The sequence below is a fragment of the Colius striatus genome, chromosome 15 (genome assembly GCF_028858725.1).
Source record: "Colius striatus isolate bColStr4 chromosome 15, bColStr4.1.hap1, whole genome shotgun sequence".
Taxonomy (NCBI): Eukaryota; Metazoa; Chordata; class Aves; order Coliiformes; family Coliidae; genus Colius; species Colius striatus.
This window is the reverse complement of record NC_084773.1, coordinates 9,502,383-9,527,627: the sequence shown is the minus strand read 5'-3', so window position 1 is coordinate 9,527,627 and position 25,245 is coordinate 9,502,383. Positions and strand designations below refer to the sequence as shown.

At 35.0% G+C, this 25,245-nt stretch overlaps 1 protein-coding gene across 1 annotated transcript in view; it reads left to right on the top strand.

The window, feature by feature from the left end:
* The window catches only part of DNAH12 (dynein axonemal heavy chain 12), a 62,686-nt gene that overhangs the window by 8,561 nt on the left and 28,880 nt on the right, over positions 1-25,245 (top strand). Inside the window, 29 exon segments of the mRNA XM_062008563.1 lie at positions 108-286; positions 2,252-2,387; positions 3,263-3,388; positions 4,555-4,689; positions 5,584-5,777; positions 6,612-6,852; positions 7,414-7,599; positions 7,939-8,139; positions 9,235-9,429; positions 9,636-9,757; positions 9,897-10,179; positions 10,603-10,722; positions 11,089-11,245; positions 11,476-11,648; positions 13,011-13,163; positions 13,581-13,820; positions 14,274-14,519; positions 14,822-14,941; positions 15,670-15,779; positions 16,283-16,466; positions 17,541-17,681; positions 18,584-18,667; positions 18,751-18,939; positions 19,556-19,675; positions 20,343-20,531; positions 21,484-21,635; positions 22,349-22,487; positions 22,574-22,740; positions 23,822-24,077. Coding sequence (XP_061864547.1) covers positions 108-286; positions 2,252-2,387; positions 3,263-3,388; positions 4,555-4,689; positions 5,584-5,777; positions 6,612-6,852; positions 7,414-7,599; positions 7,939-8,139; positions 9,235-9,429; positions 9,636-9,757; positions 9,897-10,179; positions 10,603-10,722; positions 11,089-11,245; positions 11,476-11,648; positions 13,011-13,163; positions 13,581-13,820; positions 14,274-14,519; positions 14,822-14,941; positions 15,670-15,779; positions 16,283-16,466; positions 17,541-17,681; positions 18,584-18,667; positions 18,751-18,939; positions 19,556-19,675; positions 20,343-20,531; positions 21,484-21,635; positions 22,349-22,487; positions 22,574-22,740; positions 23,822-24,077 — 4,938 coding nt within the window.

Here is a 25,245-nt window from a genome sequence, read left to right as displayed (position 1 = left end):
TTTATTTTCTTCAATGTGTATTTTCTTCCATTTTCTTCACTTCTTCTTCATGTAGCCGAGCATTTAAAGAAAAACTCTGAGGTGTAAAATCTAATGTTTTTCTGAAGTTGCTAGATGAATTCTTCACTCACAAGAAGGAAATACTGAGTTTACCAGAGATGGCTCATTTCCCTATGATCTGTTTGAACTGTGAGGATTTAAAGCAAGATTTGTCTAGTAGCACAAACGCCTTTTTGAAAGTGCTAATGGACAGAATAGTTACAAATCACAGAGAGGAAAATGAAAAGTAAGTAGAATTTTATTCTTGTGAATGTTAGATGTGTTAAATGCATAGTAGAAACATGTAGAACAACTACAAATGTACCATACTACTCTTGGGTAACTAATGATCTCATGCAAGTTGCACCCACTATTTATTTTTTCTCTGTTTAGGCTCAAAAACTAGTAGGGCATCTTACTAATAGACTTCAATAACAGAGGAGCTAAAAGAACCAAGGGCTTAAATTCCATTCTGTCTTTTTAAGTGTGAAACACAGTACTACTGCACTGTCTAATGAGAGACTAGCTAACTTCTATTATTAGATGATAGATACCTCTATGCTTTCATGGATCATGGAAGATGATAACACTGATTAATTAGAATAGACTACTTCAGTTGGAATGTACCTACAGTGATCATCTAGTCTAACTGCCTGACCAATTTAGGGCTGACCAAATGTTAAAGCTTAATAAGGACATTGATTGGCTTAGAGCATCAACCACCTCTCTAGGAAGCTTGGTGTAGTGTTTGACCACCCTCTTGGTTAAGATAGGTACCCTAATGTCCAGTCTAAACCTCCCCTCATGCGAATTTGAACCATTCCCATGTGTCCTATCACTGGATCCCAGAGTGTAGACATCAGCACTTTCCTCCCTGCCTCCCCTCAGGAAGATGTAGAGATCAATGATGTCGTCCCTCAGCCTCCTTTTCTCCAAACTAGAAAACCCCAGAGTCCTTGGCTAGTTCCTTATAGGACGTGTCTTCCAGCCTTTTCACCAGTTTTGTTGCTCTCTTCTGAATGCATTTGTGGACCTTCACATCCTTCTTAAATTATGGGGCCCAGAGCTGCACACAGTGCTCAAGGTGAGGCTGCACCAACATTGAATACAGCAGGATAATCACCTCTGTTTACCATCTGGTTCTGCTGCTGCTGTTTCCCCTCTTGGCTACCAGGTCATGCTGCTGACTCACGTTGAGCCTCCTGCTGACCAGCACTCCCAGATCCCTTTCTGCAAGGCTGCTCTTCAGCCACTGCTTTCACAGTTTATACTTCTGTCTGGCGTTACTCCATCCTAGGTGTGATATCCAGCATTTTGACTTGTTAAAATTGATCTCATTTTTCATAGCCCAATGCTCCAATCTATCTAGATCCTTCTGCAAGTCATTTCATCCTTCAACAGAGTAAACAGCACCTCTCAGTTTTGTATCATCAGCAGACTTACTAAGAGTGCATCCAACTCTTGCATCCAGATGGTTGATAAATAAGCTGAACAGCACTGGCCCTAGAATTGAGGTGGCCCTGAAGAACAGTGCTGGAGACCAGTCACCAGTTACATGTAGCCCCATTTGCTACAACCCTTCCAGCCCTGCCCTTCAGCCAGTTACTCACCCAGCACATCATGGGCCCTCTCATCCCACAGCTGGACAACTTGTCTGGAAGGGCACTGTGAGGGACAGTATCAAAAGCCTTACTATAATCTAAAAAAGCTACATCCACTGCCCTTTCCTTCACCAAACAGGTGGATGATCTTGTCATGGAAGGATATCAAATTGGTTAAATAGAAAGTTAATTTGCAGGTATGGGATTAAATTATGAGTGAAGTAATATTGAAATGTTTGGTTAAAATGAACAATTACAGTCAAGTTTTACAGTGTTCCCACATTACCAAAATGACACATTTTTTACTAGGGTGATGTTTGTGTGTATGTTAATGATGCTGTACTTAATTTCATGTACTTACCAAAAGGAACTAAAGCAATTATTGCAAAAGAATACCCAGAAATCCAAACAGATAAATTGTTGTAACTTAATACACAGTATTTTTCTAGACTAACTTGCTGATATCCTCTAAATAGTTTCGTAAAGTAGTGGAGTTTGTGTGGGGGAATAATGATTTAAGAAATCACTTGAACTTTTAATTCTGTTAAAGCTGAGCTTGAAGCCAGTCAAAGTAAAATCTTAAAATGTTGATATCTAAAATAAATTTATAGGATATGCAAGGAATTTGAAGCAATTAAGGAATGTGCATTAAAAGTTCCTGAGACAACAGAAGAACTGGTGGAAACAATAGCTTACATAAAAAAGGTCAAAACCAAAGGTATTCACGACCTGTTGTTAAGAATCCAGGTAAACAACTGTCCTTTCATTCTTAATTTTTTTTCCAAACGTGCTGGTCTATGCAAATACAGAATTTGTTCTGGAGTGCAGAGACTTTTGATTGATCATGCTTCACATATGAACAAACTGACCTTCAGTATTACTTTAGACAGAAGTGGAAAGTCCAGATCATTCTTTGCCATATGTTCTTCCTTCTTATTCCCCGTTCCTATGTGTTCTGCATGTCAGTGAGGAAATGCAGCTTTTAATAAATAATCAAAAATGACAAGAACCTGATTTTATTTTTTGCACCTAGACTTACTTTGAGGCTACTTAAAAAGCTCTTTGTGAAAATGTAACACAAAAGTTTAAAGAGAATTTTTTGTGTAAACCAGTCCTGACTTTGACCACACAAGAGGCCGTTTACTCTTTGAGCAGAGAGTATGGGTGACACTTTAGCAGTAGTACTTTCCGTGCACTCAGAGAACTATACTGGAACATTGTGTAAGGTATGGATCAACCAAAAACTTTACTGGGGAAGAAGCTCTTTGCCATAAGTTATGATATGTATCAGATTTTCCGTTACAGTGGTAAGTCTGTAAATATAACACACATTTATTTTGCAGTATATGTATTTTTTAGGTTTTCATTTATGCTGGGATTTCTGCATGTAGCTTTACAGGCCATAGGAGTTGGATTTAGAGAAATAAGCTTATGAATGGGGCAGAAATTTTTTTTGGTTTATATTTGTTTTGAATATTAACATTCAGTTGGCTGAAGTAGCTCTGAATTCTGAAAAATCTGTGAAATGTAGACTTCTGTTTATATATTTGTACATAATATTGTCCTATTTTATTTTAAACAGAGCTATGATCACTAAACTTTAGGTAAATCTCTTTTTATAGGAGCGCTGTCAGCAAATGAACTACTTCCTAGATGTTTTTTCATTTGCTCCTGAAGATATTGAACTGAATACAACAGTCCTATTATGGCCAAAGAAGATTGACCCTATTTTTGAAGAGCATGACGATGTAAGAGCATTTTCTTTGTTCATGGTGTATTGTGGCTTGTTAGACTTCTCACTTCACTTGAGCTATGTATTTCCTCAGCAGGCTGAATGTATCTACAGGTATAACATAACCCATACTAATTTAGACATGCATAAAACAAAAAAACCCATCAATAAAGTTTAAATATCACAATTCAAGATTTCTCTTTCACTGAGTCTTACTTAGATACTGAGGAGTATGTCCAAGTGTAGTAAATATACCTTTGTCTTCAAACACACCTAGCTTGGGAAACAGCTGTCTGTTTGTATATTGTCATTTTTTAATCCCCCAAAAATGAATGAGGGAAATTAATTTTCTACTTGTACACAGAGAGACAGTGACACCTGTTAAAATTCTGTTCAATGAAAATGTTAGTACAGAGTGTGTCTGATGCAATGAGTCTCTCAGGAGGATATCTCACTGCAGCTGACTATCTAGGAACTTGCCTTGTGCAAGAATTTGAGGATAAGAACAGTTTTACATTAAGTTTTTGTGGGTCTGCATATTTGCATTTTATACTCTCAGATAGGAGTCTATTCGTATTTTAATGCAGCAGGAAAAGACTGATTCCTCCTGAGGAGAGGTTCTGTTTGCTTCATGATTTTTGCATGGGAATAGATGTCCTTGTCTTAAGAGATCCCTTCTGTCTCATTTGATTTCTTGTTTGGTTCCTTAAAAATAGTTCCTCTGTTTGCATATCCTGTGCATTACAGTGGTCATATGTTCTAGAATTTCTGCCTGTTATAGCAGTGTGGGATAGAATTGGCTTTTGACAACTATAAATGACCTCTTTTGGCAGTAAAACACTGAAGCCCAAAGATGAGAATCTCCCTGATTTTTTTTGTATTATATTTTCCTATCTTTTGTCTAGTTGCTGAAGGAGGTTTTTAAGGCAATCCTTAACTGCAATGATTAAGTGTTTGATGTTAGCATACACAGATTACACACACTTAAATGGGATATACAGAAAGCAATTCTTGGGGACATTTCAGTTATTGTAAGGATAATAAATTATCTGTATTGTTTATTTTCTGTATGTGATGAATATTTAATTTAGATGATACTAAATATGTTAATTATTCAAAGGATTTGCAATCACTTTTGTGTCACTTTTTTACCATTTAAAAAAAAAATCAATTGTTTTTTAGCTGATGGAACAGTATAAACATAAAGGAGAGCAAGAGCTGATAAATAAACAAGAGAAACTGATGGTGGAATTAGACAAGCTGACATGTTCTGTGGCAGAGTTCGAAGAATACTCAGAGCTGGATTGCATGCAACAGGTATGATAAATGTTTACTATAAAATGAAAATGTATAGTTTGTATATTTATTACACAGGGATCATGGAGACAACTTAGAATGAAAATTAATCACTTATTTTAATAAATGTAAGCTAAAATATTTGTTGTCTTTTTGCCACAAGGAGCAAAATCATAACCCCCACCCTCCTCTCTCCCCATTTTGTATTACATTGACAATAACATTTAAGTTAATGGAAAGTTTAAAGTTGTGCTCAAATGAGCTGATGAATCCCAGCAATGACTAAGATATTATAGATGTCACAAGTGAATAATTTATTACTATGGTTTGTATAAAGGATGGAATCTGGCCTTCCCTCTTTTTTAATATATTGAGGAACTGAACAAAAATGTAACAACTTAGAGTGATTGGTAGCAATTTGATTTGTTTTCTTTTTTTCCTATGGACCTCAAACCATTTTTTACTACTGAAGAGCACACCACTCTCTACAAAACCTTACAAAGAGCATGTCTTTTGCTTAAATTGGAGAATATCACAGTTGTACCTAGAATTTTGGGTTTTAAAAACAAAATACTTGAAAGCACAAAACAGAAATCCCAAGCTAGTAAATCCCAATTGCCCTTATTTGTCAGGTACATAAAAATATCTATGACGGACTCTCAGAACAGTGAATGTTAAAGCTTGAACATAATGAAAAAGGATTTATACTCTTAAATTCAATAATGATAAAACCAGCTTTATTTTTCATAGTGTTATTTTGAGTTGTTTGCAGTTCATTTACTCAAGGATAAGAAGACAAGACTCATCTAAATATTTTATAAATACAAAGGCTCATTATATTTCAATATCTTATTTTGATAGTTCTTCAGAGCATAACTTAGTTATCTCTCAAGAAATACAATTATTTGATTTCAGTATGTGGCTGACCTGAGGGCATTCCAGAAACGCGTATATGAGGCTGAAGAAGCAGCATCTTTTATTAATAAAGAAGAGGCTCTGTTTGAATGGAAACCAAGTGACTTCCCACTCCTCAACAATTTAAAAGTTGAGATTGAGCCTTATCAGAAACTCTTTAATCTTATACTGAAATGGCAACGAACAGAAAAAAGGTAATTCTGCTCTTGAAACTAAATGAGGGAGAGCATGAAAAATGCTCATGCTGGTTTTGTTCATGTCAGTTATAGAATATGGATTCATTTTCTTATAAACATGTATTTGTTACTAACAATTCAAGTAAAATAGTAATGTAACTATGTATGAGGGTTGTTAGTTTTAATTCAGCTGAAAAAATAAGTCAGTTTATTTATTTCATGTAATGCAAAGTAGTACATACTGGATTCTAACTGTGTTGGTCATGCTGGTGAAGCCTACAAGACAAACTTTGTGAGAGAAATGTATTGGAATAAAAAAAATTACTTGTTTATGAGCTATTTTGTATACCAGAAAAGGAAGAAGTTCCATTAGAAAGGTCACAATCTGTATGTAATGAAAACCATTTTTAACCTAACAGCTGTCTTAAGTGTCATGTTGATGTGCTCAGATGATTACGTTGCTCTCTGGTGGCTAGATCCTACCACAGGAACTGTGAGATGTTTGAGTCTAGATTGAGATTGTTTACCAGTTCCTGCAGTCTTTGGAAGACATAATGTGATATGCCTAGAAAGTATGAATCTCTTTTTTTTTTTTTTTTCAAAATACAAAGGCCTGGTATATTTTCATGTCATAAATTGATCTCTCTCCAGAGCTGATCTTAAGTATTTTTCAGCCCATGTAGTTACTTGGTTTCTGTATGTGATTGACTTGGGAGAATTGCACTCAAGAAGAGTGTGATCAAGCTGCCTTTAGTCATGCATTAGAACTCTGCTTGGAATGACACATCAAAGCATTAATTGTTTGTAGACTACGTTTGTTACTGTGTTTTCTAACTTTGTGGGTTTTCTCAGATGGATGGATGGTACCTTTTTGGAACTAAACGGAGAAAGCATGGAGGCTGAGATTGATGAGTTTTTTAGAGAAATATACAAAATGTCAAGAGTGTTCCAACAAAAGCAGAAGAAAATTCAACAGGAGCGGAAAAAGACATCACAACACAGAACTGCAGAAGAGAAGATGGAAGAAGAAACAATGGCAAATCCAATTCTTACAATGTGTTCTTCAGTGCTGGAGCAGATTAAAGACTTTAAGGTAAGAAAAGCTGAGGGCTGTTAATATTTGATACTGAGGGACAGATGCTACATTGAGCATTCAGTACTGGTCAACTATGCAATGTCAGAGACTCCTGTTAATACAGAGAGAGAAAGCCTATGCATGCTCTTAATCACCACTTCAAGATTGCACTGTCCCCTGGATCTTAAATTAAGTTGGATTTTGGATATCTTCATAGTTTTAAGGATGTGAATTGTTGACGATTGGGCACATACAGCAGAAAAGTAATTTTTGGCTGCAGAGAAACATTGAAGGATGTAGTTGGGAATTTTGAAATGGGACTATAAGGTAAGGTAACAGAAGCTAAATTTAACATAACATAGCTAAAAAATCTTATCTTTTTTTCTAAGGCTGTGCTTAGTAGTTTTATATTTCTTCCTCAATAATTTACTACTATTATTTGGAAATTGAATGGGTCACAGAATGGATCCATCTGCATGTTTCAGAAAAGATTTTCATGTTGTCAGCTACTGCAGCAGAATCTTAAAAGCAAAACAAAGATGAATAAAAATGCACATCACAATGTTTTTCTTCAATTAGGAGACTATTCCCACTGTGATTGTCTTTTGTAACCCTGGCTTGCGAACTCGTCATTGGCAGCAGATGTCAAATAGAGTAGGATACGATTTAACACCAGACTCTGGAACTACCTTGAGAAAAGTTTTAAAGCTGAATCTAGCTCCTTATTTGGAAGAATTTGAAGCTATAAGTGTAGGTGCAAGCAAGGTAAGTGACAAATATGACATCAGTTCTCAGAGATGGCTTTTATGGCTTAATAAATTTTTTTGTCCTTATGCAACAAAAGAGATTTGATAAGACTTTGGCCCAGTAGGTGATAAGAGTCAATGTGTAAACATTTGTATCTTTTGTTACAACATTAGTGTTTCGGAGTGTACTTCTTTCTGTGCACTAAAAAATTATATACTAAGAAACATAGTAACAAAAAGTTCATTTATGCTGTTAAAGCAAAATATCTTTTTTAGCTAGGTAAGTATATGTATTGTATAAATGAGCTGTAAAAATTAAGCAGTGACTAAAAGAAACTATTTCCTTTTTAAACTGTAGGAATTTTCCTTAGAGAAAGCATTGCATACTATGATGGAAACCTGGGATTCAATTTCCTTCAATACCAAGGTGTATCGTGAGACTGGTATTCATATTCTGTCTGCAGTGGATGAGATTCAAGCTCTTCTTGATGATCAGATTACGAAAACTCAGACAATGAGAGGATCGCCTTTCATTAAACCATTTGACAAAGAAATCAGGGTACGATGGGGGGGGGGGTTTACCTTTTTATTTGCAGGATACCTATAGTGCCCATGATATGCCAGTTTTATTACAGCTTTGTTGTCCTGTTAATGAAATGCTTTCAGTGATTTTTTGAGCAATATTCTTTTGAGTGCATGTAAGTTCTACTTATTTCTCTGTTGAAATTCCCTCTTCTATTCAAATTCCAGTGCAACCAAAAGAACGTGATTATTTTTTGCATATTTTGCAAAATCACTCTTTCTCTGAGTGTCTTTAATCTTGCTTCTTAATAACAGGGAATTTTTTTAAAAACTATTGCTAATAAGAATATTTAGTGTTTTGATTCTTGAGTTTGGGACACAGATTTTGAGTTGCAATGTTTTCCTCTGGGCAAGGAAACTTCTTGAGGGCTGGGAAAGTGGCCTCAGAACAGTGATGGGATGGTTTTACATCTGCTTGTGTATTTTCAAGGCTAGAGTAGTAGTATTTATGTTGTTAGCACTATGACTATTGATCGGGGAGAAACTGGTGACATTGTTTTGCAATTGCTCTCCCTGCTTCTTTGTTGGTTTATGTAGGAAATCTTCGGGTTCAAACAGGCTCAGTGAACATAGATGGCATACATCCTTTACAGGCAGCCTCACTAGCCTCTTCCAAGATACCTACTATTGTCCGTGTTAGGGACAGGATACTAGGCTGATTGGATCTCACCTGTGATCTAGGGTGGCCTTTCGCAGGTGTTCTTGTGTCTCTACTGTAATTCAGCTGCAAACTAAGAGCTCCTTGCTTTGAGGAGGTGAAATGTAATTTGTCACTGGTAGCATCTTGGGTATATACTTAATCATTAAGTTGTTAAAAGATCATAACACTGAAGTGATACCTGAATTTCAGAAAACTCATTTCCAGGTAAGTTAAACATTCTGAACACCTTTGGCCATCTGCATGAGTGGAAGAACCTAAATACTGCTAAATATTTCAATTTTGTTTTGTTTATTGCTGAGCATTTTTGTTTCGTCCTTGGGAACTAGAGAACTACAGTATCTGTCTTTCTTGTGTCTATTCTCTTTAACATCTGTGGAAATCTAAGGTAACATTCTTTAAATATCTATTAAGGAATGGGAAAATCGCTTAATTCAGATTCAGGAGATCATTGATGAGTGGCTGAAAGTGCAAGCACAGTGGCTTTATTTGGAACCCATTTTTTCTTCTGAGGATATTATGCAGCAGATGCCAGAAGAGGGACGTCTCTTTCAGACTGTGGATAGATACTGGAGAGAGATTATGGAGTATTGTGCTGAAGACCCAAAGGTGAGGAAAATACACAGTACTAAAAGGAAACAGGATCTTTTCCTTTTTTTTTTCTCAATGCTTTTGTTTTTAGAATATATACAATAAGCTACTGCAGCAGTTGTCTAGACTTACTAGGAACAAAGACATGTACATGATTTTAATAGCTTCTACTGTTTCGAGTATCTTATTTATAACTTAGAGTTTGCATGTGTTTGCTGTTACAGGTTCTTATTGCCACTTCCTTCATAGGGTTATTGGAAAAGCTACAGAACTGTAATGAGCTTCTTGACAAAATCATGAAAGGGCTTAATGCTTATCTTGAGAAAAAGCGTCTCTTCTTCCCCCGGTATGACCAATTTTAGCTATTTAAAAACAAAGATTCTGATTTGTTTATCTTACTATGAATAAGATCAGCCTTTAAAGCAGCTTCAGGATACACTTGACTTTTTTCTTTTTTCTTTTTTTTTTTTCTATTTATTTTTTAGCTTCTTTTTCTTGTCGAATGATGAAATGTTGGAGATCCTGTCAGAGACTAAGGATCCTCTCAGAGTTCAGCCTCACTTGAAAAAGTGTTTTGAAGGCATTGCTAAGCTACATTTCCTTCCCAATTTGGATATTAAAGCAATGTATAGTTCTGAAGGCGAGTGCGTAGAACTGATTTCAACCATTTCTACTTCTGAAGCTCGAGGTGCAGTGGAGAAGTGGTTAATTCAAGTAGAAGATGTTATGCTGAAGAGTATACGTGATGTTATTGCTAGATCACGAAGGGTATGATTTTTTTAATAGTTTAATACCTTTTGGCATATTAAGGCTATCTCGTGGCTTCCTAAAATTCTTCCTGAACACAAGAGTCCATGAAGTTATGGGGCTAGGACCAAGTTAACATGATTTGTATTTATAGACTGGTAAGATAAGTAAGATTTTAATTTGAGTAAGAATCAAGTAATTTTCCTGTAATGATACAAATTCTTTTAAAGCTTGGCAGCAATACTGTGTTTAAAGAATATATCACCTAATGTAAGTCTTTTAATTTCATTACAAGTTACAAATACAACAACAAAGATTGGTTGAATTTTGAAAATAGAGTAATATTTTTTAGGAAAGAATATTAACAGGATCACATTGTATGCTTCTGTATTACATTATATATGTAGTGACACTGTATTTCTATACCATGTTTAACTCATTCAGGCATATCTGGAGACTGAGAGAAAAAAATGGGTTCTGGAGTGGCCTGGACAAGTCATTTTGTGTGTGTCTCAAATGTTCTGGACCAGCGAGGTACATGAAATTCTTTGCAGTGGACCACAGGTACTTTGTAATGCACAATATTTTTTAGAAATATCCATTAATTTTTCATTTCAACTAATGTATTTAACTTAATCTAATAATTTTCTGCAATCAAAATAAAAATTTAGAAAGGATCAGCATATGTGTTTGATGTATATGAGTTAATGTATGATGATTTATACCCTGATTCTTGAATATTCTCATTTAAAGCAATCATAGAATAAAATGTAGCTTTGCAACATTTTGCATGCATATCTGTGAATGAGAGAGACCATGCAAAACCACGACCATGTAAAACAATGGCTTAAAAAGCAATCCCCATTAGGATATTTAGTCAACAGGAAGAAGTCTGGAACACAGGAAACTGTCATCACTTTTGTCTCCTAGGGTTTAAGGGATTATTATGATACACTTCAGCATCAGCTTAATGATATTGTAGAGCTGGTAAGAGGAAAACTGTCAAAGCAAACAAGGACTACTCTGGGTGCTTTGGTTACAATTGATGTTCATGCTAGAGATGTCCTCATGGAAATGATTGAAAGTGGTAAATACCTTTTAAAACATTTTTCTTCATATACGTCTTAATACATAGTTAATTTAAAATAGTTAACCAGTCTGATTTTGCTGTCTAGAACGTAACGGTAATAAGAAACGTATGGGAGTGTTTGGATGTGAGCATCAACATTAGAAATTTTGAAGCTATTTTAACTGGATTTTCTATTAGGTTTAAATTTATCTAAAATGTTTTCTATTATTGTTTTCTGTGTTTATCAGGTGTGCAGAGTGAAACAGACTTTCAGTGGCTTGCACAGCTACGATATTATTGGTCATTTGAGAACGTTCGTGTCTGCATCATTAATTGCAATGTAAAATATGCCTATGAGTACCTTGGAAACTCGCCACGCCTTGTCATTACTCCTCTTACAGACAGGTGTTACCGCACCTTGGTATGATCTTCCACCAGTGCTACTAAGCACTGTATTTCCTGTAGTGTAGTATTTCTTGCACTGTTCATTACAGCCATATTTTTGGGGTTTGCAGTTGCCATATTTCTGTTAAAATGCAGTTTTCAAAGATTGTAATTTCTGTAGAAACTGAACATGAAACTGACTTATTACAACAGATCTGGACAGCCCACCATTGTCACTGAAACATTAGTGGATTGTCCAGTTGTGGATGTGTTTTTTAAAATGCAAACAGAAAATTACCCCATATTTGTATTGCTGTCTAAATTATGAGAACTCTAAATCCTAATGTTTTGTGGCTGCTGAATAAAGTACAGAAGGACCACTTGTTATTGTGTCATTCCTAGGACTGGTACAGGAGTTTGGCAACTTCTTAGTATCCCTGCTCCTGATAGAGATGTTTATTATTGTACTGGTCTATCCTCAACTAACCTGACAACTGAAAGTTACAAAAATCATCTCAAATGTGGATTTTCTGACTAGCATTTACTGCAATTTGTTTGACTGCAGTACGCTTCAAGTTTTACTAGGCACCCATCCTCCTTCTCTTGTAAGGTGATGTTTTTCATTCTGTAAACACCTAATCACATGCTTGATAGGGTTTAAGAAACCCTCTTCATAGCTTCCAGTTTTATGGTATACTTGCAGTTAGTACTTGTCCAGACATCAACATACATGGATGTGAGAGGGTAATGCAGCTGTCACTCCGTTTCTTTCTTAGACTCACAGAACTTGTGTCTTGGAGCAAAGCAGTTGGAAGCCTGGCAAATAGAAGTTTTCTCCTATGCCCACCATAGTCTTAAAACAGTATTGCCAGTGCTTGTCAGCATGACCCTGTAACTGTGGATTGGAAGCCAAATACATCTGAGTATTTGGTTAGAGTTTGCAACTTCATTTTGTTCTGATGGATTTTCCTCCTACTTCAGATTATATATAGGAGAGAGCATGGAATGGTTAGTGGGATGAGATGGGAAAGAAAAAGAGCAAAAAAAGTATGTTAAAGGACAAACAGGGATAGAAAAGAGTATCCACCAAGTAATTGGGTCAAATTTAATTTGAAATATGTATCCAAGCAAAAACTTGATTGTTGAGTAAAGTTTGAGTAACTACTAATGATCATGATGATGATAATAAAACTAAACCATGTTAGAGTCAAAATTAAATTCTCTTCCCTATGTCCAATCTGTAAGCAAATTTCAGATTACTGTTAGCATAACCATCCTTTTTGTTGGATGCAATGACTATATGAAACTCTCTAGTGCAATTTAATACAAAATTTTCATTTAGAATAATTTTGTATGATTGAGGCACTAATAATTTCAGTAAACTACTTCTGTTTCTTAGATTGGAGCCTTTTATTTAAATCTTGGTGGTGCCCCAGAGGGTCCAGCAGGGACAGGTAAAACAGAGACCACCAAAGATTTGGCCAAAGCTCTTGCTGTTCAGTGTGTGGTCTTCAACTGCTCTGATGGCCTCGATTACCTGGCAATGGGAAAGGTAAACAGAAAGTATATCTATATTTTGTATTTTATTTGATTAGGATGAAAATTATAGGGCCCTTGCTTTGTACAGACAAATAAATGTGGCACCTGCGGTCTCCTACTCTTGGACGCTATATACCGATCTCTACGTATGTTTCATTTTCTGTGCTTTCTGAAATCCTATTAAGTTGCTAATTAAAACATGAAAGAAACAAGAGTTCCCAGGGTGAGGACCTTCTGATTTGACTTTCTTTAGAACCAAGGAAAGACTTTGTTCTTTAGTACACACTGATCTTTTCTCTAAAGAGACTTAGATATTATTATCAAAATAATATTTTTCATTTAATTAAACTTCCAACATAATATTTTTAGTTGCTTTAGAATCTTCTAACATTCTATTAGCAATGATATGGCTATCTCTCTTCATTTGCAGTTTTTCAAGGGTTTGGCTTCATCGGGTGCATGGGCATGTTTTGATGAATTCAATCGCATTGAACTGGAAGTACTGTCAGTGGTGGCACAGCAGATCCTTTGTATCCAGAGAGCCATACAGATAAAGCTAGAAACATTTATTTTTGAAGGAACAGAACTGAAGCTTAACCCCAACTGCTTTGTAGCTATTACTATGAATCCAGGTTATGCAGGACGTTCTGAACTTCCAGATAATCTGAAGGTAAATTAACAAAATACGTGCTTCTGCTTTAGAAGGAATTAAAAAAAAAAATCAGGGACACATTTATTGCTGATATTTAATCAGACTGTGCCACCTGGAATATGAACATATGCTAGTTACATGGATTACACTACTCTTTTCCAAAATACTTGGGTCTTTTTGAAGATTTTGATGACAGCTTACTTATGTTATCCTTCTGCCGGGTCACAAGCTGCAGACATTGATAGTTCTTCTACTTCCTTGTCTCCCAAATGTTCTGCAGGCCTCTGCTTTCCGGTGCAACTGTTTTAAATTAGCCTACCTAATCATACTAAGCAGTACTTGATTTAAAATGCTGTTACTGTTATAAATGCTGTGATGGGATGAATACTGATCCATCACCTGCAAAAGTTCTGAATTACTTCCATTCTTCAATTAACTATTTAAAGATATTTCTTTGGGTATTTATTTCAGGTTCTTTTTCGAACAGTAGCCATGATGGTTCCTAACTATGCACTGATAGCTGAAATTTCCCTCTATTCATATGGATTTTTGAATGCCAAGTCACTATCAGTGAAGATAGTAATGACATACAGGCTTTGTTCAGAACAGCTTTCCTCTCAGTATCACTATGACTATGGCATGCGAGCAGTTAAAGCTGTGTTGGTGGCTGCTGGGAACCTAAAACTGAAATTTCCCACGGAAGATGAAGACATACTGGTGAGTTCCTGAGGGAATAATTCTTAAGGAATTTCATAAATGCACACAATTTTGAGTTCTGAAGGCAGTTTCACCGTGTCTTCTCACATTCCTGATGGAAGTTTCTTAGTTTGTGAAATGAAAATAAGAAGACACATGCTGTGCTTTGCAGTGCTATGCTAATGATTGCACAGTGGTGCTTAACTGCTTATCAAAGGCAGCATTTAATGAATTCATCTCTATTACATATGACATTTTAATTGCTGTGCAGTTTACTCTGTGTTTTTAATAAGAATAATAAAATGTATGTTTTTTTCCTTTAGCTTCTTAGATCTATTAAGGATGTGAACGAGCCCAAATTTTTGTCCCATGATATTCCTCTGTTCATGGGTATAACTAGTGATTTGTTTCCTGGAATCAAGCTTCCTGATGCAGATTACAATGTAAGTACACTTGCAATTTTTCCTTGGTTTTAATCATTGTGGATTGTTTTGTGATTTGTTTTGAAACAAGTGTAATTATTACAGTAATTTGTGAGTTATTGCAAGATAAGGAAAAATGCTGAATGTTTGTGATGACACTTAGTACCAAAGAAAATTCCTGTATCTATTCTGAGTATAATCCATATCTGAGTTTCCTTACAACAACGATTGTGTAAGGCATGGCAGAGTTCAGAAATTAACCTGCAAGTTTACCAAACAATATCTTTTGCTCATTTCTTTCATAAGTTTTGAACATAATTGAGTAAACTTTGTGTTTCTATTTTCTTTTGTTTATACCAACAAATAAAGCATATTTCCTTTGTAGGAGGATAGATGGGAAGAAGATGTGAGTGTGTTGAGAAAGACCAAATGGATTGACTTTTTAAAATTTTCCATTAAATACTAGTCTTTAGTTAGAGTGTATTGTTCCAAAGCACACTGTTGGTCTCCTGATGATGATAGGCCTTCTCTTAAGATAAAAATTGTAGTTAACTCCTGTTCTAGCATACGAAATACAGCGTAATTATTTTTTCCAGAGGTTACTAAATTCTGATTAATAGTATCTAAATTATTAATTTGTATCTCTTATTAATTTGAATCCCTTATTAATGACCATAAACTTTTCCACTGTAGCAAGACAGTAATTTAAATTGCAGCAATGATATGATTATTATTTGGTATGATTTTAGGATTTTCTGGAATGTGCAAATGAATGTTGCATTCGACATAATGTCCAACCTGTAAAAGCTTTTATAGAGAAGATGACGCAGACATATGAGATGATGATTGTTAGACATGGGTAAGATTCTCATTACTACTTTCCAAGCAGTGTTTATAGTAATTTTGGATCATATTTTAGTAGCTATTTATGTCATGGATAAAAGGTCTTAAGGATGGCAAAATATTTCTGTTTGTATTGGAACAACGAATCACCAATACTGCTTGTACATGTACCAAAATTCTTGTGAAAATACATCTGGGGAATTGTACTGTTCCTGATATCAGAAGTAGCCTCACATGAATAATGATTTTGGGTATGGACATCAGTATGATGAAGACTTAGGACTGTAAAATTTTATCTATATTAAAATATCAGTTATAATATCTATGTCATTTTATTCCTAGTTTTCTTACTGAATAGCAACTGAGTGAAGAGAATATATAGAATATAACAGTTGTTAATAATCAGCTTATTAATCAATCTTTTCAGTGCAACATTGTTAGAGTTGCTGCCTTCATGTAGTCTGTAGAGCCCTAAATTGCCAAACAAATTTATTAATAGCATTTTTTTTTTTCTGACAGCTTTATGCTGGTAGGGGAATCTTTCTCTGGGAAGACTAAAGTTCTGCATGTGCTGGCAGATACACTGTCTCTTATGAAAGAGCGTGGTTATGGTGAAGAAGAAAAAGTAGTTTTTAGAACTGTGAATCCCAAATCAATCACTATGGGTCAGCTTTTTGGACAGTTTGATATGGTTTCCCATGAGGTAATGTATGTTTTAAAAATAGATTCTAGTAATTGCTCACTGTTATCTGTTTCTTCCTCTGTCACCTACTGTGGGTTTCATGAAGTTCTTGTGAAAGCACTCTTGTAATTATCTTCTAACTTCAGTTTCACTCATGGTGTCATTCACAGTTGCTTTCAGGGGGCAGGAAAGGCAGTTTACAAGCCTTCTGCTTCTGGTTTGTAAGTCTCAGTTCCAGATGACAGCATTTCTTCATCTGTTTCCTGGACTCCAAACAGTGTTTATAGGTCTGTACTATAAATTAGATGACTGGTTTTGTTTTAAGAATAAAAGAGGTAAACATACCAGTATGGATTCACAAGTAGGAGCTATTAATCTTGTCTGGTTTTTTCTGCTTTGTAGTGTTTCTAATGCTTGATTTTTTTTCTTTTTTCCTGTATATATCAACTCCATTATTCTGGGTAATAAACCACTGAGAAAATAATTTTAATGCTTTGAACACAATTGTAAATTTTATTTTCACAAATATTTTTATGACTTGTTTTAAATTAGTGCATAAATAAGTGCAGTACCAAGTGTGTGTGTGGTTATGTAGATTTCAATATGCCCCAAAATTCAATGCCATACTGAGAGTTATTGTCCTAACATAACTGCATCCACACTAGGAAATCATACCAGACATAACTGTAAGCATTTCTCTGTCTATTCCAGACCAGTCTAATAAAAATAATGCAAAAACTATCTAGAAAAGCTTATGAATTCATAGGTTCCCAAGTGTGAAACTTGGGGTTGGAAAAGAAGCCACGTGAAGAAGTGAATGTGAAACAATGAAACTAGTGACTCTGGGGAGAAACAGATGCAAGACAGAGCAGAAACACTTCTAAGTTTCTGTAACTTAAATTGCTGGTCTTTTGTATATTATAGCATTATTTAAAGTGAAAATGCCACTATTTTAAAATTTGATGAGGTAGCATGACCCTCACTGAAACTGCAGTTATGCTCTGCAGACTAAGAGAAAATGTAAGGTTTTTCTGTTACTTGCAGTTTTATTGATCTGTATCTACTCTCTTTTCATTTCTGCATTCTCCCCTCTAGTGGACAGACGGTATAGTTGCAAATACTTTCAGAGAATTTGCGTTATCTGAGACTCCGGAACGCAAATGGGTTATCTTTGATGGCCCAATTGATACTCTGTGGATAGAAAGCATGAACACAGTTCTGGATGACAACAAAAAGGTATCAGTCAGTGAAAATAAATGCCTAAATAAAATAATGTGACGTTTTGAAAATGTTCTGCATATGAAACTAGAAATGCAAGCAGCAGCGCCTGGCATTTGAAAAAATCAAGTGCAATGTGGCTTTGGTAACAAGTTGTGAGCTTTTTTGGTTGTTTTGGGGTATTTTTTTTTTACTTAAATTTATTGGAATCATAATCACAGAATCAAATCATTGATGTAAAACATTAAATGTACATTATTAATGTCCTGGTGTTAGTTTGTAACATCCGTAATTGAAATTTACATTTAAAAAATTTTGTTTAATTCTATTTAATGTAAATCCCACCGTTTCCAAACTTGCACAACTTTAGGCACTTACATTTAAACACGTTCCCAAGACACAAAAGGGTTGTATTTTCAAAACTAATGATACTGAAGTCAAAGTTGTAACCTTACAGTACTTTTGAAAATGGGCCTTAGGAATCTCAAAGTGAATGTAAAAATTAGAGGTGAAATTTTTAGTTCAAGTTCTGGATGATAGTGTGTCCAAATACTCAAACTGTACTTTTATTTTAATAAGTAGGAGTAGTGCGTCTCCAGCTACTAGAATGGTTCAGTATTGGCAACATTAGCAGCAGATATCTTTACTACTTGCTGTCTTTAGATTGTCCTGTCATATGCAAGATGGATAGTTAACTGTAATGAACTTGCTGGTAGGATAATGTGGAGTAATATGGTTTAAGTGAAGAAATCACCTGAAGTTTGAAAAAACTAATCATTGCTTTAAGCAATTAAACATTTTATGTAGTTGACCTTGCCTTTAGTTATACTTGATTTTGCTGATTTTCATATAGAACTAAGAAGCATAATTTACATGAGGTTTTTTTCCTAATCTTGCTTGTGATTATTTTATTATTAAAGCTTTGTTTGATGAGTGGGGAAATCATCCAAATGTCCCCTCAGATGACTCTTATTTTTGAAACGATGGATCTTTCTCAAGCATCAGTAAGTTTTGTCTTTAATGAAAATCTAAACCAAAGTTCCCTCTATTAAATATATAATAAAATGAGATTACATTTTCTCCTTAGCCTGCTACAGTCAGTCGTTGTGGCATGATTTATTTGGAACCTTCTCAACTGGGCTGGAGGCCACTTGTTACCGCATGGTTGAATAAACTGCCTGAACCTCTTAACTCAAAGGGACATCAAGATCTTCTGCAGGGACTTTTTGATTGGTTAGTACCACCAGCACTGAGACTCCGTCAGAAACAGTGCAAGGTACTTTTTGCCATTTTTTCTCACCGTATTTTGGTGGCCATTTCCACTCTGTTATCTTTGGTAGGGAGGGACTATTCTTTCATGGTGAGCACAATTAGAATGAATGTGCAGTAGCCTCCTGCTGTTTGGAGAAGGGCACCACTTGGGACCAGCTTAGAAAGTTAAAATGAGAATGTTAGGTAAGACTTGTAAATTGAAGTTCTTAAAGCACTAAGTAAAAAGTCTTCCCAAGAGAATTTTGTACATATGGGGTTGAATAGAGAAGTACTTTTTTAAGTGTTAGGGGGAACGTAAATGTAGTTCCTTGCAAACTCTGTGTGATATAGTGCTTAGGCTTTTGCTTGTGTTGCTGTACTTACTTCCGTGGGGTATTTTTGTTTTACAGTGTATGATTGTAGTGGTCACATGTTAGCCCTGAACATGGTTAACAAGAGAAATGTTTTGACATTTCAAGGATAGAGGAGGGCAGATGATCTTTCGAGTAAAGTCGGTGTAAACCTTGCCTTCAAGTATTTGTTTAAAATTAGCTAATTATCTAATTATTTTAGTATTTTAAATCCAAAAGATAAAATAAATGAACATGTAGAATATAATACTCATCCTTTGTATCTCTTAGGAACTGGTGCCTACAAGCGATACCAACGTTGTAGTAGCTCTAATGCGGCTTTTTGAAATGTTAATTTGTCCAACTGTACAAGAAGATCCCACCAACAGAAACATCCATAGATGGATTATGGTTGGTTTTTTTTTAACCTGTAGAAAAATGTGTATCTATTTCTCCATGTGCTAGTCTTAAAAAATAATTGGACTAACCAAAACAATGTTAATATGGGATAAGATACATGAAACTATTTTTTAACTAAGCAACTAACTAGCTAAAGCAAAATGTCTTGTTTTCTTTTAAAGGAAATAAGTGTTCATGTAGTACTGAATGGCTTGTTTGAGCAAAATTTCTTTGGGAAGAGTGTTTTTTGAGACTTGTATTAGTTGAATGCTTTGTCTGGCCTTATATGACTTTCTTCTGAAAAAAACAAAGAAAACAGAAGTATATAGTTAAAATGGAATTAGAGACTTCCTAGATCCTGTTTTTCAAATAGGAAATCATGAGGCCATGTAATTAAACTCTTCACAGGCTTTGTCATGTGACAATTACATAGTGTTTGTTCAGTGGCCTTTATTTTTATTCATATATGTGTATATACATATCTCCTTGAATAAGTGATTTTGTTGTATCTGTCTTTAATCGGATTTATAAATCTCTTTAGACCAGGGCTATTCAAAGGTAACCTGTCACACCTATTGGCTTAATAGTATTTTCTGAATTATGTTTGTTACTCAGGCAGTACAAGAATCTTATAATATGTCAACTTTTCAGACAGTTGCCCATCTTTCTGTTCTTGCAGGGTTGCTTTGCATTTGCCACAATCTGGTCCATTGGTGGAACTTGTGATGGTGACAGCAAGATGATTTTTGATAATTTCTTAAGGGAAACTGTGGCAGGGAAATCTGGAATAAATCCTATACCAACAAATGTGGGAAAATAGGAGTGTCCCTTTGAAGAGAAAGGCTTGGTCTATGACTATATGTATGAGGTACAATTGATTGCTTGGCTGAAGTAGATGGAAGGAAAACAGAGCTAGAGGGGTATTTTAAATTTACAAAGCTTGTTGGGTGTTGTAGAGTGTTGGATTAAATCTCACAGTGCTTTTTAAAATTTATTTTTCTTTTTTTGAATACTACTGTGCTGACCAAATTGTTGTGATGAGTGCAAGTCATGCTCATTCAAAGATGTAGAAAAGCTAGGAAACGTACATACAAAGATGCACACAGGCAGCATAGTGCAACCAGCAAGGTCAACTCAAAGCCACCCTTCCTTTGCTAGCTACTTCCTTATATGCTGCTTCCGCCCATGTGATCACCCAGGGCTCAATTGATTAACCTGCAGCACTTGTTTCTGGTAATTGGAAGCAGCTTGCCAGCTGCATTAACTTGTCCCATCTTTATTCAAACTGAGGAAGTATCTGGCTTGTCCAAGTCATATTCGTGTCCACACCAAATGTTTTTAGAAAATAGCAAGCTGTACACATCAATTAGATTCATAATGTTGCTTCATGGTAGATATTCTGTAGCTCAAGCTAAGCCAACAAACTCAAATCGGAGTATGTTTAGTAGAAGAGATGTGTCCTCTCTAGAAAGCAGGAAATTGAGCCCACAGGCAATTTGTTATATTACAGTTTTGATTGTAGTATCCATTAGAAACGTGACATTATAATTATACTCTTTAATTTTTGCATATGTTATTCTCTTGGGCTTTTGATTGTTTTTGTTTGTTTATTTTGGCTGAGCAAAGTCTTTAAGAAAAGAAACTAGTCTAAGCTTAAGTATGTAGTTTAACTCGTTATTAGAGAGATGAAGCAAACTAAATATATGAATTTCTGAAACATTTAATATTCATTATTTTCATTTTTCAAAAGTGTAGTAGAGAAAACTTTCTATGTGTACAGAAGTAACACTGTTCCATTTTACCTCTGTGTTAATTCCTAGCTGAAAGGCAGAGGATGTTGGGTTCATTGGAATGGATTTATTAAAAACATTAATTACAGTGATAAAAATGTCAAGATTCAAGATATTATAGTCCCAACCATGGATACAGTCCGATATACATATTTGATAGAGCTGTTTGTTACCCATGGAAAGTAAGTGACACCACTTCAGCGCAAATTTCTGAAATATTGGTTATAGATAGAAATATATCTTATTCTACCCATTGACTTGAGTGCTTTTATGAAGCCCTCTATGTTTGTTTGGCATGTTAAAAAATAAAGATTTACTACATACAGTACGATTTGCTGCCCTAACGTCTGGTTTGGGGTTTTTTGTGAAGCCTTGTTATAATACAGTTTTAGTTTGCTAGTTCTGATGATGCTGTTATGAGAACCTAAAGAAGAGGTTTTGTACCCTCTTTCTTCTTTGGTAAGGATTTTTTTTTTTTTGATTAGTTATATCAAAATCAATTATATTAGCTATGGTCAAGTAATATAAGGGATAAAATATCAAACAGCCTCAGGTTAAATTTCAAGACTGAAAGGTTTATGGAGTTTAAACTATTGGAAGACCTATCAGAAGAAATTTAACACTTGTGTATGTTCATACATTACTCCAAAGCCAGTAGAATGAGGGAATGAGAAGTATCTCTTTGTCCCTTTTGTCTTATTGGTGGGACCATATTAAAATTATGAGAGAGTTAGAGGAATATGTTTCAATATTGTTGTTTCTTCTTAAGGCAAATAATGTTTTCAGAGGTAGAACAAGCAGGGCAAGTTAGTAAAGCCTTTGCCTTCTAACTGCAGTTAGTTTGCAGTTTAATAGTTTTCTCCAGTCTATATACTTGCTTTCTTTCTTTTTATAGGCCACTGCTTTTAGTGGGACCAACAGGTACTGGGAAATCTGTGTATGTCAAGGACAAATTAATGAACAACTTGGACAAGGAGCGCTACTTTCCCTTCTTCATTAATTTTTCAGCTCGAACCAGTGCAAATCAGACCCAGGTTAGTAGAACAGATACTTTATGATTCAAAAGATAACACATATGAGTATTTAATATCTGGTTTGAATATTCCTGTCTGCATTATAGAACATTATTATGAACAGGCTGGACAAGAGGCGCAAAGGAGTCTTTGGACCTCCAATGGGAAAGAAGTGTGTCATTTTTGTAGATGATATGAATATGCCTGCTTTGGAGAAGTATGGTGCACAGCCTCCTATAGAACTTTTAAGACAGTTCTTTGACCATGGATATTGGTAATTACTTGAAATAATGTTGTTCTGTTGCTGCATTTCCTGTTATAATTATTTATTCATCTGAATTTTACTTTGAAAGCTTTTAAAAATACTTTGTAAATGCTAAGGTAGCTTTGGTTTATATAAAAACATAGCATTTAAAGCCAAAGCAACTTCCATGTTGCTCTTTAAGTGACTTGTCAATTTAGGAAATTCATTGTCAGATTCATCTTGGGGTTTTTGGAAGGTTTTATTGCTGAACTTCAGCAGTATTTGTATATGGAAGTAAAACCATTGTTTTGCACCTGGATATTTTAATATCTAGTTTTTAAAATTGTTTTTATTTTTCCAATGCAGTTCCTTGTTTCTTTTCTTTCTTTTCCTCCTCAGAGGAAATTGGTGCATATATATATATATATATATATATATATAAACTATATAAATCTTGTAATTTTACTCATTGCATTGGTTTTTAGTGTCATCCAAGATCATTAACTTTTTTAAACATAAATTCAAAATCTTTTTAAAATAACAACAAAATCAGATTTAGTTATAGGTGTGAATGAAAATAAGCTCAAGGTCTTCCCTGCTTTTGAGGTTTCTGGCTCTGCAAAGATTGGAAGACTGAAGCAGGTGCTCTCCTGAGGACTATTCCAGCCTGAATTATTCTATGATTCCAGTCACTTTTGAAGTAGTGTTAATTTTGTAATTCCACCTTCAAATATCTATTGCTCTTTAATAGAAGTATCTTGCCACATAACAGCTTTAAATACTTATCTCAAAATACTGTGTCAGGTTTTATGTAATCCATTATAAAGAAATTATCTTTCTTTAAGGCCAGGATGATGTGCTGAGATTAACTGGGGCATATACTGGTTGTTCTTGGGTATTTTGGTGTTTGTTTCTGTTGTTGTTACTTGAAGGGAAATGGTTAAAACCAAACAAAAAATATCTATGAAAACATAGCATGCAATATATGACATGATATTGTTAAGTATGTATGTTATACATGCAGAGAGTAATCTGGTATATAGATGTTTCTAATCTGTAACAAATTGTTGTATCTGTCTATCTAAATGTCACGTTGCAATTTATTTTGAAGGTATGATTTAAAGGATACATCTAAAATTACGCTTGTTGATGTTCAGCTGCTTGCTGCTATGGGGCCTCCAGGCGGTGGGAGGAATCCTGTTACTCCTCGATTTTTGCGGCACTTCAACATTTGCACCATTAATTCTTTCAGCGATGAAACGATGGTCCGCATCTTCTCTACTGTAGTAGCTTTCTATCTACGGGCTAGTGAATTTTCTGCTGAGTTCTTCACAATTGGAAATCAAATTGTCTCCGCCACTTTAGAGGTAAGATGCACGTACCTTAATGGAAATTTCCTTTAATTTGTTTAGTAAAGTTCCATGGGCTGTATAATAATTTTATACATGAAGTAGAAATTTTAGATCTTTTATTCCATATCATTCCATATTATTACAGCTTCATATGCTTTGACAAAACTGTCTTAGTTTTATTGTTGCAGTAACCTTCTTATTCTAGGATAATTGTCTTTGAGTTTGTGTTAGTGTGGGTTCTACCTGCCTGTCCAAATAGTGTCAAGTAGATGACATTTGAACCTATTCAGGATCAGACAGGTGTGAGAAGCTGTCACTTGCAAAGACAAAATGAAAACATCAGTTGCAGCTATTCCCAAATTCCTTCTGAGACAGATTAAGAGCAAAGTAATCACCCTCTCTACTTTCCTCCTCCGTCTTCCAGTTTTCATGCTAGTTACAGACACATCACAGCAAACTGACAGCCAAAGTGAACATGCAGCTTTCTAGAATTTGACTCCAGTGTGACAAAAGACATCACAGAAATGTGAAATGGAAAGCCCAGTTGTATGGAATTTGTAAATGTTCTGTGAAGTTCCATGTTACAGATTTTAGCAAATATCACATTTGCAGTGTACACTAAAAAAGAAAAGGCAATTTGTGATATTTTTGCAGAGAAGCATTACATTATGGACATGATATCAGTGTATAGCTTTGCTGGCTTTTTATTCAGCAGTAGTCATTAGCAGTGTGAACAAGTCTATTGCCTGCATAAGTATTCATCATTGAAATGCAGGAGGTAGCTGATATTTGACCAGTGAAAAACTGACAGAAAATCTGGTCATCTTCAAAGACAAAATCAAGTGATGGAATTTTCACAGATATGACTCCCTTATGTTGCAGAAATGAGGCATTTCTCAGACTTTGCAGCTGGTTCAAGACTGAATCCATCTAATTCCAAGGACTTGCAGAACTGATATTTCAGAATTATTGTTAGGAATACATTCAGTATATGAATCACAAAGCTCACTGACTACAGCCACTAGAATATTTTTGTAAGTTAATTGATCCTTCCAAAACAAACAAAAAAACTGTTTCACAAGAAAGTAAAAAGTTTTGCTTCCTTAAATAGCAAATAATAATAGCAGCCACTAGTGATTTGAATGCATTTGACACTTCTATATTTGCTTACTAGAGAATCTAT